General features: G+C 41.0%; 1 protein-coding gene across 1 annotated transcript in view; it reads left to right on the top strand.

The window, feature by feature from the left end:
* The first annotated feature begins 1,457 nt into the window (after positions 1-1,457).
* Positions 1,458-14,358, top strand: part of LOC121135945 (carboxylesterase 1E-like) — a 43,828-nt gene continuing 30,927 nt past the window's right edge. Inside the window, exons 1-3 of the mRNA XM_040735351.1 lie at positions 1,458-1,597; positions 5,085-5,292; positions 7,791-7,938. Of these exons, the coding sequence (XP_040591285.1) occupies positions 1,546-1,597; positions 5,085-5,292; positions 7,791-7,938 (408 nt within the window). The 5' untranslated portion in view covers positions 1,458-1,545. The remainder of the gene's footprint in view (positions 1,598-5,084; positions 5,293-7,790; positions 7,939-14,358) is intronic.

Here is a 14,358-nt window from a genome sequence, read left to right as displayed (position 1 = left end):
GTGCAGAGCATACCGGGCTTGCAGGGAACACAAAATTTACAGAGTTTTAATGGTTACATAAGTATCAGCATAGCAACAGGCATTTCATTGGCTCATCTTGTGGGCAGGGGTAGTTCCCACGGACTAAGTTTCCTGGTATTACCTCTTGAAAGACCCCGGCATGCTTCAGCAATTATTATCTGGGTCCCATGACTACTATGGTGATCATAGACACAACTAGGGTCAGGGGTAGTTGCCAAGGACTAGGTGTCCCGGTATTGATACATAAAAGACCCTGGCATGCTTCAGCAATTATTATCCGGGTCCCATGACTGCTCTAGTGGCCACGGATCCTGTTTGACATCCTGCCAGCTGGGCGAGGCACCTGGTCTGAGTTTTTTTCATTAGGCAATGGCCTGGCCTTACTTTTCTTTTCCTAGGGGGTCCTGGGTAGGGGTCTTTCAATATAACTTGTATTTTCCCTTCAGGATACAAGTCTGTATTTCCATGCCAGTACCTAGAGACTCTCATCTCCACTTTGAGTGAAAATTCGGTTATATCAGACTAATATGAAATAAATCCCTCTTACAGAGTATTTACAAACATCATGAAAGAGGACTTGAACCATTTCCTTCAACCATCGGCACCTTGTAAAGGAGACCCTCTCAAGTGCACCCTCACACTGTACTCCTCTGTGGTGGAGCTCTCACATGTACTTCAGTATCTGTCTTCTGTTCAGACGATGGCTTGAGAAAAGGGTCTATGTCTTGGAATCATCTTCCCATCCACAACAGTTCTCAATGGTCTCTCACTTGGTAACTGCTTGTAATTTGTATGAAATAATGGATAGACAGGTAATTAGACACAAAGGTTTGGGGAAATGCAGTTAATTTGCTATAAGTGAATTAATTCTATAAAACAGCTGCTCTGAAAGCTAGTGAGTTCCCAGACCTTGGTTGTGTGTGATATCAGAATGGGCCACTTAGCAGAAATATTGCAAAGCTAATTTTTAGACTTCAGTAAGGATTGAAATTAAGATCACTACCATATTTGAGAAAGCCTAAAAATATCAGGATACAGAAGATGAGAGTTGTGTTCTGAATTCTGTGATGAGCAGCTCTGGGGTTGTGGTGGGTTCTAAGGATTCCTAATCTGTTATCAGGCCCCTAACCAAAGCTTCACTCTTCTGAAGGTATCATTCAGGTTTCAGGAAGCTCACAGAGCTCTGAGGTGAAAGAATTGCAGGGAAAAATGCATGAATAAAAGTTGTTGGAAAAGTTTCTGGCCACCTATAATCTGAGAGTTGGATTGTGACTATTCAAATAAAAGAGGGCTAACTGTGGGTGAGTGAATACACCGGTTAAACAGAGTAAACAAGGGGTTAGCTTAGAGACCTCACCCTGATCCCTGGGAGTGTCTTAGAAGAGGGCGGGATTTTTTGTCATCAAGGATTTTATAATTGTGCTTAATTCTCAAGATTTCTGAGTGGAGCAGTACTCCAGACATTCTCCATTATTACAGACCAGAGTTGAAGACTTCACAGGATTGCTAGCCTGTTTTTCCAAGATGTGGCTTCGTGCTCTGATTCTGATGTCTCTATCAGCCTGCATGGCATTGGGTGAGTTCTTTTAAATACAAAATATTTGCTCCACGTGGAGGCAGAAAAAGATGTGTGTGTATCAAAGGCAAGATAAATCTAATTTGGCAAGATTTTCACTCTCTCACTCTGGGTTCCCTTGAGGAATGGCCCAGACCATGGTTGCCCTGTACCTGAACACAGTGGGAATATGAGAGTGTAGTAACTGTGAATCCCAGGAACACATGACGGTGTAGAAAGACAACACGGACATCACAGTTTTACTACTTTAATGGACTGTAGGGCAGTTAAGATAGATTTTTTTGTATGTTCATTTGTTTGTAAAGTGTGTATTATGGTGGTTTTTAAAAATTGTAAGAATTGCATGGATAAATAATGACAAATCCCAAATGGAGTGGATTAAAAGAAAGGATATGGTCAGGTCAAGGCACAAGGATCTAATGACCATTGGGAAGGCATTTGTTATTAGGGGCTTTTAAGGGAAGTGATACATAACAAGGTGAAGGGCAAAGAGTGAGAACTAGGTTCATCCAGGAAACACATGAGTAGGGAATATTCGCAGGTTGCTCTTTAGGATCTCTTCTGAAAGCAGATGTGATACAGCATAAGCAGATGTAGGATTTGTTTGAATTCCAAGGGAAATTGGGAAATGCTGTCTGCTTTGATTGTGTGGTGTAAAATTCTAGGGAATGAAGTTAAAGGAAATGGTCCATGCTATGAAATCTGTAAAAAGGAAATGCCAAGGATACTGACACTGGATTAGATGGATGCTAAGAGCGACAGTTCCTACAGGGTAATGGGGTCCTAAGAGTGAAAGCATCAGATACACAAATTACATTTACACTCAATACATGGTGTAGCATTGAGGCTCAGTATACAGTCCTTCCATTTCATCAGCTGAGAATTTAGACTCACGAGAACATATACTCTCCCCAGAGTTACCTAAATTCATGCACTGATCTACCTCTGGTTCAGGAATCCAACCTCATCTTTTCTTGAGCTTATATTTCCTGTGGACATAAGATACTGAGAAAGACCTGGACTGAGTAACAGTAAAAAAAATATGGAGAAGAATGTTTCTGTGCTGCTGGTTATCCTGGCAATGCTACAACAATTCTATCTTTTGGAAGTTCATACTTTCAAATACTGCTAAGTGTTTATATTAATAGTACCTAGCAAGAGTTTTTGGAATATTAAAGGAATGTAAATGTAATTTTGGCATATAGGAGATGTGCTATGTGTGGCCATTTCATAAATATAAGTGGTAATATTTTTGTCACCCATGCTCATGATAACCAGACACACTTTACTCTGGCTGCTATCAGGAAAGCTCATCATTGAATTAATCCCCTTCCATACCTAAGTGATTTGTCACCTCACACTCAACAATTTTGCCAATCCCTCCTCTCCTACTGCCCAGGCTTCCATGGTGCATGTCCTGCTGACACCACTCTGATAGCTGCTGTCTCTCTAAGCTGTGTCCATGGTTGATTTCATCTTTGCATCTCTGTCTTCATTTACACCTCCTCACCTACCATGGAGTCAATGTATCTCATGCTGTGTACTTGCACTCAAGTGCGTCACTCTACCTGACCTCTAGTATACAGATGACCAAACCCAGTGACATTTTCCTTTCTTGTTTGTTTCTGTTTGTCTTACTATTTATGCCAGGCTAGCCTAAACTTGAGGTGATCCTCGGACCTCAGTCTCAGTGAAAAGCATGTCCCCTCACACCTGGCTGGTGGCATCTTTTATCAAGACACTTCTCTCACTGTGTTCATGTCATAAGGGGCCAGCACCATTCACTCACACTTCAGTACACTTTTTACCTTACTTTAGCCCCATGTCAGGACAGGTGACAAGTCTCCATTCCTTATCCATTTCTCCATATTTCTTCAGAGCAGTTTTTTCCTAATTATAAATGGGCCCAATCCTCAGAAAAAAGTCTTCAAGTTCATGAAAAATATTAACATGCACTGATTCCATCTGTGGGTCTCCTCATGTCTAGGTTCTGGTCACATGATCATAATTAACACAATGAGAAAAGGAGAAAAACATAGGATTGGCTTCTAATGACATCAGGCATGGCCCTAAGCTTGAGACTTGGATTTCCCCCAAAGAGTTTACAGTGTTAATGGCTCTCATCTCTATAAATCTCATCTTAGACTTTGGATGGGGTTATGCCCAGATAATCTAATGATCTTAAAATAAAAACACATATCATTAGTTAAATGCCATTAAATCAAAACATCATAAATTGGGCATCAACTGTACATCTCTACTCCAATCTTCATTTGGTTGTATTTACCAATAAATTAGAATTAGAAACAGAAACAATGAAAAATAACGCAAATGTACACACTATGGTGTTGGCTATTGGAATCATGTGTCAAGGATACCATGTTTTAAGCTACTTTCCCATGAAGACTCCCCAGTGCCACACACTATTTTTTCTGTTTTATAAGAGTCTGGAAATTTCTTTTGGGCACACGTGGTAAGGACAGGTACGTTTCACCCACAACATCTGTATACATTGATAGTCTGTCAACATGACCATTAACCAAAAGATGAAATATCATGATTTTTGATGGTGAGGTGTAGTCTCTTGAAGAAGGACCAGGTTGGTCCCGTCAAATCCCACAGAAGATAGAACAAAGGTAGGTGACAAAGTTGTAGGGACATGAGAAAAGTTTGCCTGCATTGTAAGAACGGAGCCAATGTTTCAGACAGGGTCAGATATCTAGTCCCTTTTACATTTAGATGGCCCTACACAGAATCTCCAGGGTATTTTAGAAGATCATTGTGTTCTTGGGACCATAACTGCTACTGGGGCGTACTAATCCATGGCATGAAACCTAATGTCATCCTCATCCCTACTTTGTACCTGTTATCCCTGGATTATTTTACTCTTCCTACAGAATTCTGCCAGCAGTGATATGCTACTCACCCTTCACAGCCATGCCCTGTGCTACTCTGTCTTCCTCATATTTCTTCTTGCTTAGCTATCCCTCAGCCTTTCATCTTTCCTGACTTACCTCAAGTACCAGTTCCCTAGTGGTGACACCAATGAGGAGGACTCTTTTCTTCTCTGACTCCCATGGCATCTATCTGGCTCGTCTCATAGGTTGCACACGTTTCATCTCAGCATGTGCTCGGCCATTCTAAGATAAAGGTAACTTCTTGTTTGTTGCCTCATCCAACAAGTGTCTCTGCCCAGGATCTTATTGGATAAGATTCTCCAGAGGCTTCTAAAAGGCACACCAAGGTCTTGTTTTTCTCAGTCTATCCTCTTTATGCGGTGTCCTTTTGAGATATGCTTTCTAGTTCCAATATCCACTCAATTTTCTATTTGTTGCTCTCACATAAAGGCAGTTTTCTTCTTAGTCCTTTTATGTCAGAAGCAAATGAGACCTATAAAAGTTCAAGGCCAAATCTTGAAAGTGCCCCACCTAGAACCCATATCTGAACTTTTCCTTCTGATGAATTTATGTGTCATCTCTTTGTCTAGCGGGATACCCATCCTCACCACCAGTGGTGGACACTGTTCATGGCAAAGTCCTGGGGAAGTATGTGAGCTTAGAAGGATTCGCACAGCCTGTGGCCGTCTTCCTGGGAGTCCCCTTTGCCAAACCTCCTCTTGGATCCCTGAGGTTTGCTCCACCACAGCCTGCAGAGCCCTGGAACTTCGTGAAGAATGTCTCCTCCTACCCTCCTATGTAAGCCACACTTGCAGTTAGGAAATCTGTCTCTGGATGCTGCAAGAAGGATTCAAAACAATTCTGTGGTTTACTATACGTTGTTTTGGTGTCTTTCACAAATACTATAGAATCATGTCTGAACCACAATAGCTTCCTGGAGTCCTCTGTTCAGCACATGTGCATTGAGCACCTGTTATGAGCCAAGTATGCTCCCGTATGAAGACACAAACTCAAACTCAGAGAATCATTGAGATAAGTTTTAGTACAACTGAGAGACTAGTGCAAGCACAGACATTAGCAAGTAAATAATGCAATGTGTTAGAATATGATAAGCAAGAACAAAAATTACTCCAATATTATCTATGCTGGTGATAACATTGATAAAAATTAGAGGGGACATGAAGAAGGGAATGCCCCTCCCAGATGTATCTCTCTGCCCAATAACAATCTGAACAGTGACTTGTGTGCCCCAAATATCCTCACCAGACGGTGAAAAGACGGCAGTTCTATATAGCCTCATAGCCACCCCCAGAGAAACCAAGACACTCACAAATATCACTTCAGATGAGGATACCCAAGGTTCCACCTGTGGCTGCCTTCTCTTATGATATCATATCTGTTGTTTTTACCTTCTGATCCCAAATGTAATACATTAGTACTGAGAACAAGTCAAGAAACATACAGAAGTAAATGTAAATAAACAAAAATCCATATGCAATATCCCTATCACAAGAGAACTGTTGTTACATCGTTAATATTACTTTTCAGTCATTTTCCTGTTGCCTATTTCCCAGACAATGGTTCATACCTCCCCAAAGCCTAGGTTGCTTTCAGTCTTACAGGTGTCATCAATTCCACTCTATCAGTAAGTATCACAGCCTGATATTTAATAGCAACACAAAATCCAACAAGAAAATGAAATATAACTGCTCAGTCTCTAATTAGGAGTCATGAAATTTTCTTTGGTGTTCTTGATGTTATATATCTTACAGCTAATAATTGTACATATTGATGGCTGTTTGAGGGTCAGTTCCAAGAAATTTCTGAGGAATGAGTAAGAGTCTTTTGTTAAGTTTCTGTCCAGGAATATCTAGGTCTGTCAGCTTCATCCATAGACATATGAGAACATTCATTCATAGACACCTGCCAGTGCTTGGGCTTATTAAAAGAATAATTTGTGGGCACTGGAAAGAGAATTCAGCAATTAAGAGCAATTACTGAGCTTGCAAAAGACCAGAGCTTAGTTCCCATCAGCAACATTAGGTGGCTCACAACTGCCTGTAAATCCAGCTCCAGGCCATCCAATGCACTCTTCTGACATTGATGGCAGTCTTACGCAATGTGTATACCCTCACATATACACACACATATGTATAAATAAAAAATTAATAATGTGTGACTCTTTGGGAAACAAGATACAATATAATAACTGGAACAACAATAAATATAATTTTTGTTGTAGAATTTATTTTAATACTAGTAAAGTTGAAATTCCCTTATTTTGATAATTTGAGTTATTACTATTGAACAAAATTGAATCATTGCTTTTGTTGACATAAGAAAGTCTCCAGAGAACAAGGTGGAAGATACCTTTTCTGCTATAACTTTAGTCTCTTGGCAACGTAGTCATCCTTTCACTCAAAGCCTCACTTATACATACTGAGGCCAGTGTGACTATCTGTGTCACATAAGTTTGGACAATGTTACTTATAATTTACTTAAATTAAAAGTACTTCACAGGCAGGATAATCCTAGCTGTGTGATCTTGGGCAGACTCTCAAACTTCCCTGTGTTTTTTTCTCATCCATAATCAAAGAGTAAAAATAAATTATTTACTATTTGTACATTAGGAGAATTTAAATCAGTGGTAGACACAATTGCTACCTTTTCAGCCCTGTAATCACAGAATATTGTAGTGATTCTTGGGGTAAGAAGATGATAAAAAGCCTGATATTCAACCCCATTAAGTACTCATCTCACATGGACCAGGAAGTTTGGGATCCAGATCAAACCATGAATTCACTCAAGGTCATCCAGCTCCTCAGTGGCTAAGGCAGGATAGAAGGCAGTTCTTCTGAATTTATCCCTCCTGACCTGCAGCGGGCTGTCATTTGAAGTAACCCTTCTGGTTAATACAAGTCTCCCAAGAGGTGGAGTATGGAGGAGCACAGACATCCTGCAGCCCACTGTACAAAGCACATCAGAGGGCAGAGCCCTGTACTGGTAGTGTGGGGCTATCATCTCCCAGAGCAGAGCAGTATATGAGCATTTCTGTCCTTGGCCCAGAGTTTCACAAACACTCTCTGGAAAGCGTGAGGCATCAAATTGATCTCCATCTTCAATGTTCAGAGACTTTTAGAGTCCCAAGTTTCCTACTGGTATTCTTAGATACCCTCTTGTCAATTGCATCTAAGTCTGGTCCAGTGAAAAGAGCTATGGAAAGGTCAAGTTTGCTAGGTGACCTTTTCAGCTTTGTTCTGGGGGAACAACTGCTATTTTTTTTTATCCCCTCACAGGTGTTCCCAAGATGCAGCACAAGGTCAGATAGTCAATGATCTGCTAACAAACAACAAGGAGAAAATTCATCTCCAGTTTTCTGAAGACTGTCTCTACCTGAATATCTACACTCCCGCTGACTTGAGGAAGAACAGAAACAGGCTGCCAGTAAGTGCGGAGCCCGGTGACTCAGTCTTTTGAGTTCCAGCATCTAGATCTTTGTGCGACTAGAAGACAGCAGCACCAGCAGGGCACAGGGCATGAGGGGCTGACCGACTGCAGGGGTCCTCTGACCACACCTTTCCTTGTTTCACACTTGTCCAACAACATCAGATTTGCTGCCCATCTGCAATTACATCCCCATCTTCCATACTCTCTTATGCTACTGAAAGGAAAAAGACTACTTTCAGTTTTCAGATATTACATTAGTATCTGACCCCAGAGCAGCCAAGACACGATTTACAATGATGTTAGTGTCATAAAGAATCTTAGAGAAAAATGAACAGCCTACGCCTTTCTATACAGATAGAGAAAATGAGGCTCTGGTAGTGAAGGGAGGGTGAACAGAAGGAAGGATCACAAGACAAGAGCTCAGGTCTTCTGCCTTTACACCTTTGCTCTTAGGCAGGGTCTGGCAAGGGGGATGTGTGCTGCCTTTCTCCCCACGTTACCTGAGACAACCTTTACTGCCAGATGGGAACTCTCATGGCCCATGATAACAGTGTGGAGGAAGGATTCCGGGGCAATCTCATGTCTGTTGCCAACTATCTGTGATTTTATTGTAGCTCCTTCCACTCCCTTGTTGTCTTTGGAATGTGCTGATGGTCTGGTGAGTCAGCATTTCCCATAGAAATTATGAGGCAGAAGCATGGCACACTGCCAGTTATAGGCCAGAGTTTTATATTTTTGGTTGTGAGCCTAGCCTTTAATGTCTGAGCCATCTCCCCATTCTTAGCCCAGAGTCTTAAGGAGGATTATTACAAAAGAAATGACACTTGAAGTGGAATAAGACAGGGTGTGAGAACCCACAGTCTCCTACAATCCTCTAGGATAGGACTCAAAATGAAGGAGGAGGCTGTGGTCATGAGAATAGTATTTGGTCCTAATAGTGCATAGTTTGCACAAGGAGGTGAGAATAAATCTCATTCCCACTCATTCATTTGCCTCTACTGTGGACTCAGTATGACTACACAGTCAGACTCTGGGTCAGAGGAAGTAGGAACATAGACCATTGTGGAGAGCCTTGCCTGCCAGGGCCTTGCCATGTGGCCTGCACTCATATCACAATATCTTGACCACGTCATTGCCCACCAGCCCTTGAGCTCAGTCTTTCGTCAAGATGAATTTAATTCAGTCTTTCCTTGGACATAATTAGTTCTATAGAATGGGAAATAGGATCTCCAGAAGCCAGAGGGTAGGACACTCCCTAGCAAGGAACACAAGACCTTGACCACAGGATCTGGGTTTGAATCCTTGGTCTACATTTCACTTGGTGAAGGACCAAAGCATGGTTTACCTTCTCCGCTTCTTCTCCTGAAAAAAAGAGCTAACTGTATGAACAATCGATGGTGAATATCTAGCCAATCCTGATTTCAGTAGGAAGGAGAGCAGCAGCAATGCACCAGAAAGAAAGGCTTATATTCTAGCTCATTGTTAATGGCCTAGAGTTGCAGGCGTTCCAATTCCTGTCTTGCAGCAGCCATGGCAGGAAAAGGGAGCTCAGTGTAAAGCCACTGGGGCCAGATGGCTGAGTCAGGTCCTACCAAAACTTTCATTAGGGTGGCATTTAATGCTTTCCTAATCTATTTTCCTAACTGTCAAGGTATACAGTGTAAATATCTACATTGTGGTTAGATAATTATTTTAAATTGCTCAGACTACTGTCGCTGAATATTTTGATATATTCATCAGTAATCTTATATAAATTATATATATATATGAAACATTATACAACATTGTAACTTTATCCTCTCTCAGTTCTATGACACATGAAATTTTAAACTCAGGAGTCATAAGTCAGAGGGTTTTGTGTGCTCCCTTGCTCTCAAGTCTACTCACAATCCTTGATGTGTTATAGGTAATCATGTAGTTAAATGACTAAAGATTTCATAGAGGATGTGGATGTGATCATTGCTTTGCAGGACAGGAGAGAACTTGAGGGTGCAGGGGAAACAGAGAGAGGGACCGTTGGGAAGGGATGCCATTGAGGATGTGTGTAGATCTTTTTTTTCTTTTATCATTTTTTATTTTAATTTTAAATAGCTTGTTTTACATGTCAATCCCAGTTCTCTCCCTCTCCCCTCCTCCCGCACTCCCCTTCCCCCCCAGCCTCCCACCCTATTGCCAATCCTTCCATATAGGGGATATCTAGAGTCTGTCATTTCACTCTGCATAGGATCCAGGCACTCCCCTAAGAGTCCAGGCTGAGAGAGCATCCCTCTTTGTGCTATGGGCACACGATGACTGTTTGTATTCCAGGGATAGAAACTGATCCACAGCTCAGGCCCCATAGGTTTCCCAGGCCTTCTCGCTGACACTCACATTTGGGGGTCCAGATCAGTCCCATGCTGGCCTCCCTGCTATCGGTCTGGGGTCCAAGAGATCTACCCTGTTCAGATCAGGTGTCTCTGCTGGTTTTGCCAGCCCATTCTTTGCCAAATATGCTCATTACTCCTCTCTCTGTCACTGGGTTCCTTGGGTTCAGTTCAGTGATTGTGTGTTTGCCTCTGCTTCCATTAATCACTAGATGAAGGTTCCCGGATGGTTATAGACATCAAGTTCATTATCAGGAATGGGCATTCGAGGTGGTTTCTCCACTATTGGTTAGCTTGCCAATTGGTGTTATCCCTTTAGATCACTAGAGGTCACTCTGATGCCTGATCTGTCTTCTAACCTATGATTCCCTCTTCCCCCTATTCTACCCCCACCCACTCAACTTCCTGTTCACCCATGACCTACTCTCTCTTTCTCTTCTCGCCCTCTCTTCTTCCCAGCTCCCACTCCCCCCCACCCCTTGCCGTGTTCCCCATCCATTCAGAGGATCTTGTCTCAATCCTCTTCTCTTGGGTACTATGCATATATGCATATCTTTTAGGTTCTTTCCTGTTTCCCAGACTCTCTATCAGTGGAAGTGCAGACTGGCATTATCCTGATCCATGTCTAAAATCCATATATGAGTGAGTACATACCATGTTTGTCTTTTTGCGACTGGGTTACCTCACTCAGGATGGTTTCTTCCAGTGCTATCCATTTACCTGCGAATTTCAAGATTCGATTGCTTTTTTCTGCTGAGTAATACTCCATTGTGTAAATGTACCACATTTTCTCTATCCACTCTTCAGTTGAGGGGCATCTAGGTTGCTTCCAGGTCCTGGCTATTACAAATAATGCTGCTATGAACATAGTGGAGCAGATGCCCTTGTTGTATGAATTTGCCTCATTTGGATATATGCCTAAGAGTGGAATTGCTGGGTCTTGTGGTAGATTAATTCCCATTTTCCTGAGGAACCTCCATACTGATTTCCAAAGAGGCTTTACGAGTTGGCACTCCCACCAGCAGTGGAGTAGTGTTCCCCTCTCTCCACATCCTCTCCAGCATAAATTGTCTTCGGTGTTTTTGATTTTAGCCATTCTGATAGGAGTAAGATGGTATCTCAGAGTTGTTTTGATTTGCATTTCCCTGATGGCTAAGGATGTTGAGCACTTTCTTAAGGGTCTCTTGGCCATTTAAAGTCTCCTCTATTATGGATTCTCTATTTAGTTCTGTACCCCGCCTTTTAATTGGATCCTTTGATGTTTTGGAGACTTGTTTCTTGAGTTCTTTGTAAAATTTGGAGATTAGCCCTCTGTCAGATGTAGGGTTAGTGAATATCTTTTCCCATTCTGTGGCCTGCCTTTTTGTCTTGTTGACTGTGTCCTTTGCCTTACAGAAGCTTTTTAGTTTCAGAAGGTCCCATTTGTTAAATTTTGATATCAGTGTCTGTGCCACTGGTGTTATGTTTAGGAAATGGTCTCCTGTACCAACTCGTTGAAGAGTATCTCCCACTTTCTCTTCTAAAAATTTCAGTGTGGCTGGATTTATGTTGAGATCTTTGACCCATTTGGACTTAAGTTTTGTACAAGGCGATAAACATGGATCTATCTGCAGTCTTCTGCATACCAGTACCCAGTTATGCCAGCACCATTTATTGAAGATGCTTTCTTTTTTCCATTGTACAGTTTTAGCTTCTTTGTCAAAAATCAAGTGTTCATAGGTGTGTGGGTTAAAATTAGGGCTTTCTATTCGGTTCCATTGGTCTACCTGCCTATTTTTGTGCCAATACCAAGCTGTTTTCAGGACTATAGCTCTATAATAGAGCTTGAAGTCGGGTATGATGATGCCTCCTGAAGTTCCTTTATTGTACAGGGTTTTTTGGCTATCCTGGGCCTTTTGTTTTTCCACATAAAGTAGATTAATGTTCTTTCCAGGTCCTTGAAGAATTGTGATGGAATTTTGATAGGGATTGCATTGAATTTGTAGACTGCTTTTGGCAAGATTGCCATTTTTATTATGTTGATCCTACCAATCCAAGAGCATGGGAGATCTTTCCATTTTCTGGTATTTTCTTTGAATTCTTTCTTTAAAGACACAAAGTTCTTGATATACAGGTCTTTCACTTCCTTGGTTAACATTATCCCCAGATATTTGATGCTGTTTTTCGCTATTGTAAAGGGTGATGTTTCTCTGATTTCTTTCTCAGTCACTTCATCATCTGTATATAATAGGGCCACTGATTTTTTTTTGAGTTTACCTTGTATCCTGCCACATTGCTGAAGGTGTTTATCAGCTCTAGGAGTAACCTTGCAGAGTTTTTTGGGACACTTATGTAAACTATCATATCATCTGCAAATAGTGAAAGTTTGACTTCTTCTTTTCCTATTTGTATCCCCTTTATCTCCTTTTGTTGTCTTATTGCTGTAGCTAGAACTTCAAGTACAATATTGAAGAGATATGGAGAGAGTGGACAGCCTTGTCTTGTTCCTGATTTTAGAGGAATTGCTTTGAGTTTCTCTCCATTTAGTTTGATGTTAGCTGTTGGTTTACTGTATATTGCTTTTATTATATTCAGGTACGTTCCTGTTATCCCTGATCTCTCTAGGACCTTTATCATGAAGGGGTGATGGATTTTGTCAAAGTCTTTTTCAGCATCTAGTGAGATGATCATGTGGTTTTTCTTTCGCGGTTTGTTAATATGGTGGATTACATTGATAGATTTGCTAATGTTGAACCATCCCTGCATTCCTGGGATGTAGGCTACTTGATCATGGTGGATGATTTTTCTGATGTGTTCTTGATTCCGGTTTGTGAGTATTTTATTGAGTATTTTTGCATCGAATTCATGAGGGAAATTGGTCTATAGTTCTCTTTCTTAGTTGTGTCTTTGTGTGGCTTGGGTATCAAGGTAATTGGAGCCTCGTAAAAAGAGTATGGCAGTGAGCCTCCTGCTTCTATTGTGGGGAATACTTTGAGGAGTATTGGAATTAGCTCTTGTTTGAATTTCTGATAGAATTCTGCACTGAAGCCATCTGGGCCTGGGCTTTTTTTGTTTGGGAGACTTTTGATGACTGCTTCTATTTCGTTAGGGGTTATAGGTCTGTTTAGATTGTTTATCTGTTCTTGATTTAGTTTTGGCAAGTGATATCTATCCAGGAAATTGTCCATTTCCTTTAAATTTTCAAATTTTGTGGAGTACAGATTTTCAAAGTATGCCCTGATGATTCTCTGGATTTCCTCAGAGTCCGTTGTTATGTCCCCATTTTCATTCCTGATTTTGTTAATTAGCATGTTCTCTCTCTGTCTTTTGGTTAGTTTGGACAGGGGTTTGTCTATTTTGTTGATTTTCTCAACGAACCAACTCTTTGTTTCATTGATTCTTCTCAGTGTTTTCCTGGTTTCTACTTGATTGTTTTCAGCCCTCAAATTGATTATTTCCTGGCGTCTGCTCCTCCTGGGGGAGTTTGCTTCTTTTTGTTCTAGAATATTCAGCTGTGCTATTAATTCTCTAGTATGACTGTTCTCCAGTTTTTTCATGTGGGCACATAGTGCTATAAACTTTCCTCTCAGCACTGCTTTCAAAGTGTCCCATAAGTTGTGTATGTTGTGTCTTCATTCTCATTGAATTCGAGGAAGTCTTAATTTCTTTTTTTATTTCTTCCTTTACAGAGGGATGGTGCAATTGTGTGTTGTTCAATTTCCATGAGTTTGTAGGGTTTCTGTGATTTATGCTATTGTTGAATTCTAATGTTAATACATGGTGGTCTGATAAGATACAGGGGGTTATTCCAATTTTTTTGTATCTGTGGAGATTTGCTATGTTTCCTATTATGTGGTCATTTTTAGAGAAGGTTCCATGTCGTGCCGAGAAGAACATATATCCCTTTTTGTTTGGGTGGAATGTTCTATAGTTGTCTATTAAACCCAGTTGGGTCATAACTTCTATTAGTTCTTTTGTTTCTTTGTTAATTTTCTGTTTGGAGGTCCCTTCTAGCAGTGAGAGCAAAGTGTTAAAGTCTCCTACTATTAGTGTGTGAGATTTTATGTGCATTTTG

Source organism: Mesocricetus auratus, unplaced genomic scaffold (genome assembly GCF_017639785.1).
Source record: "Mesocricetus auratus isolate SY011 unplaced genomic scaffold, BCM_Maur_2.0 Super-Scaffold_100045, whole genome shotgun sequence".
NCBI classification, from domain to species: domain Eukaryota; kingdom Metazoa; phylum Chordata; class Mammalia; order Rodentia; family Cricetidae; genus Mesocricetus; species Mesocricetus auratus.
This window is presented reverse-complemented; position numbering and strand designations above follow the sequence as displayed.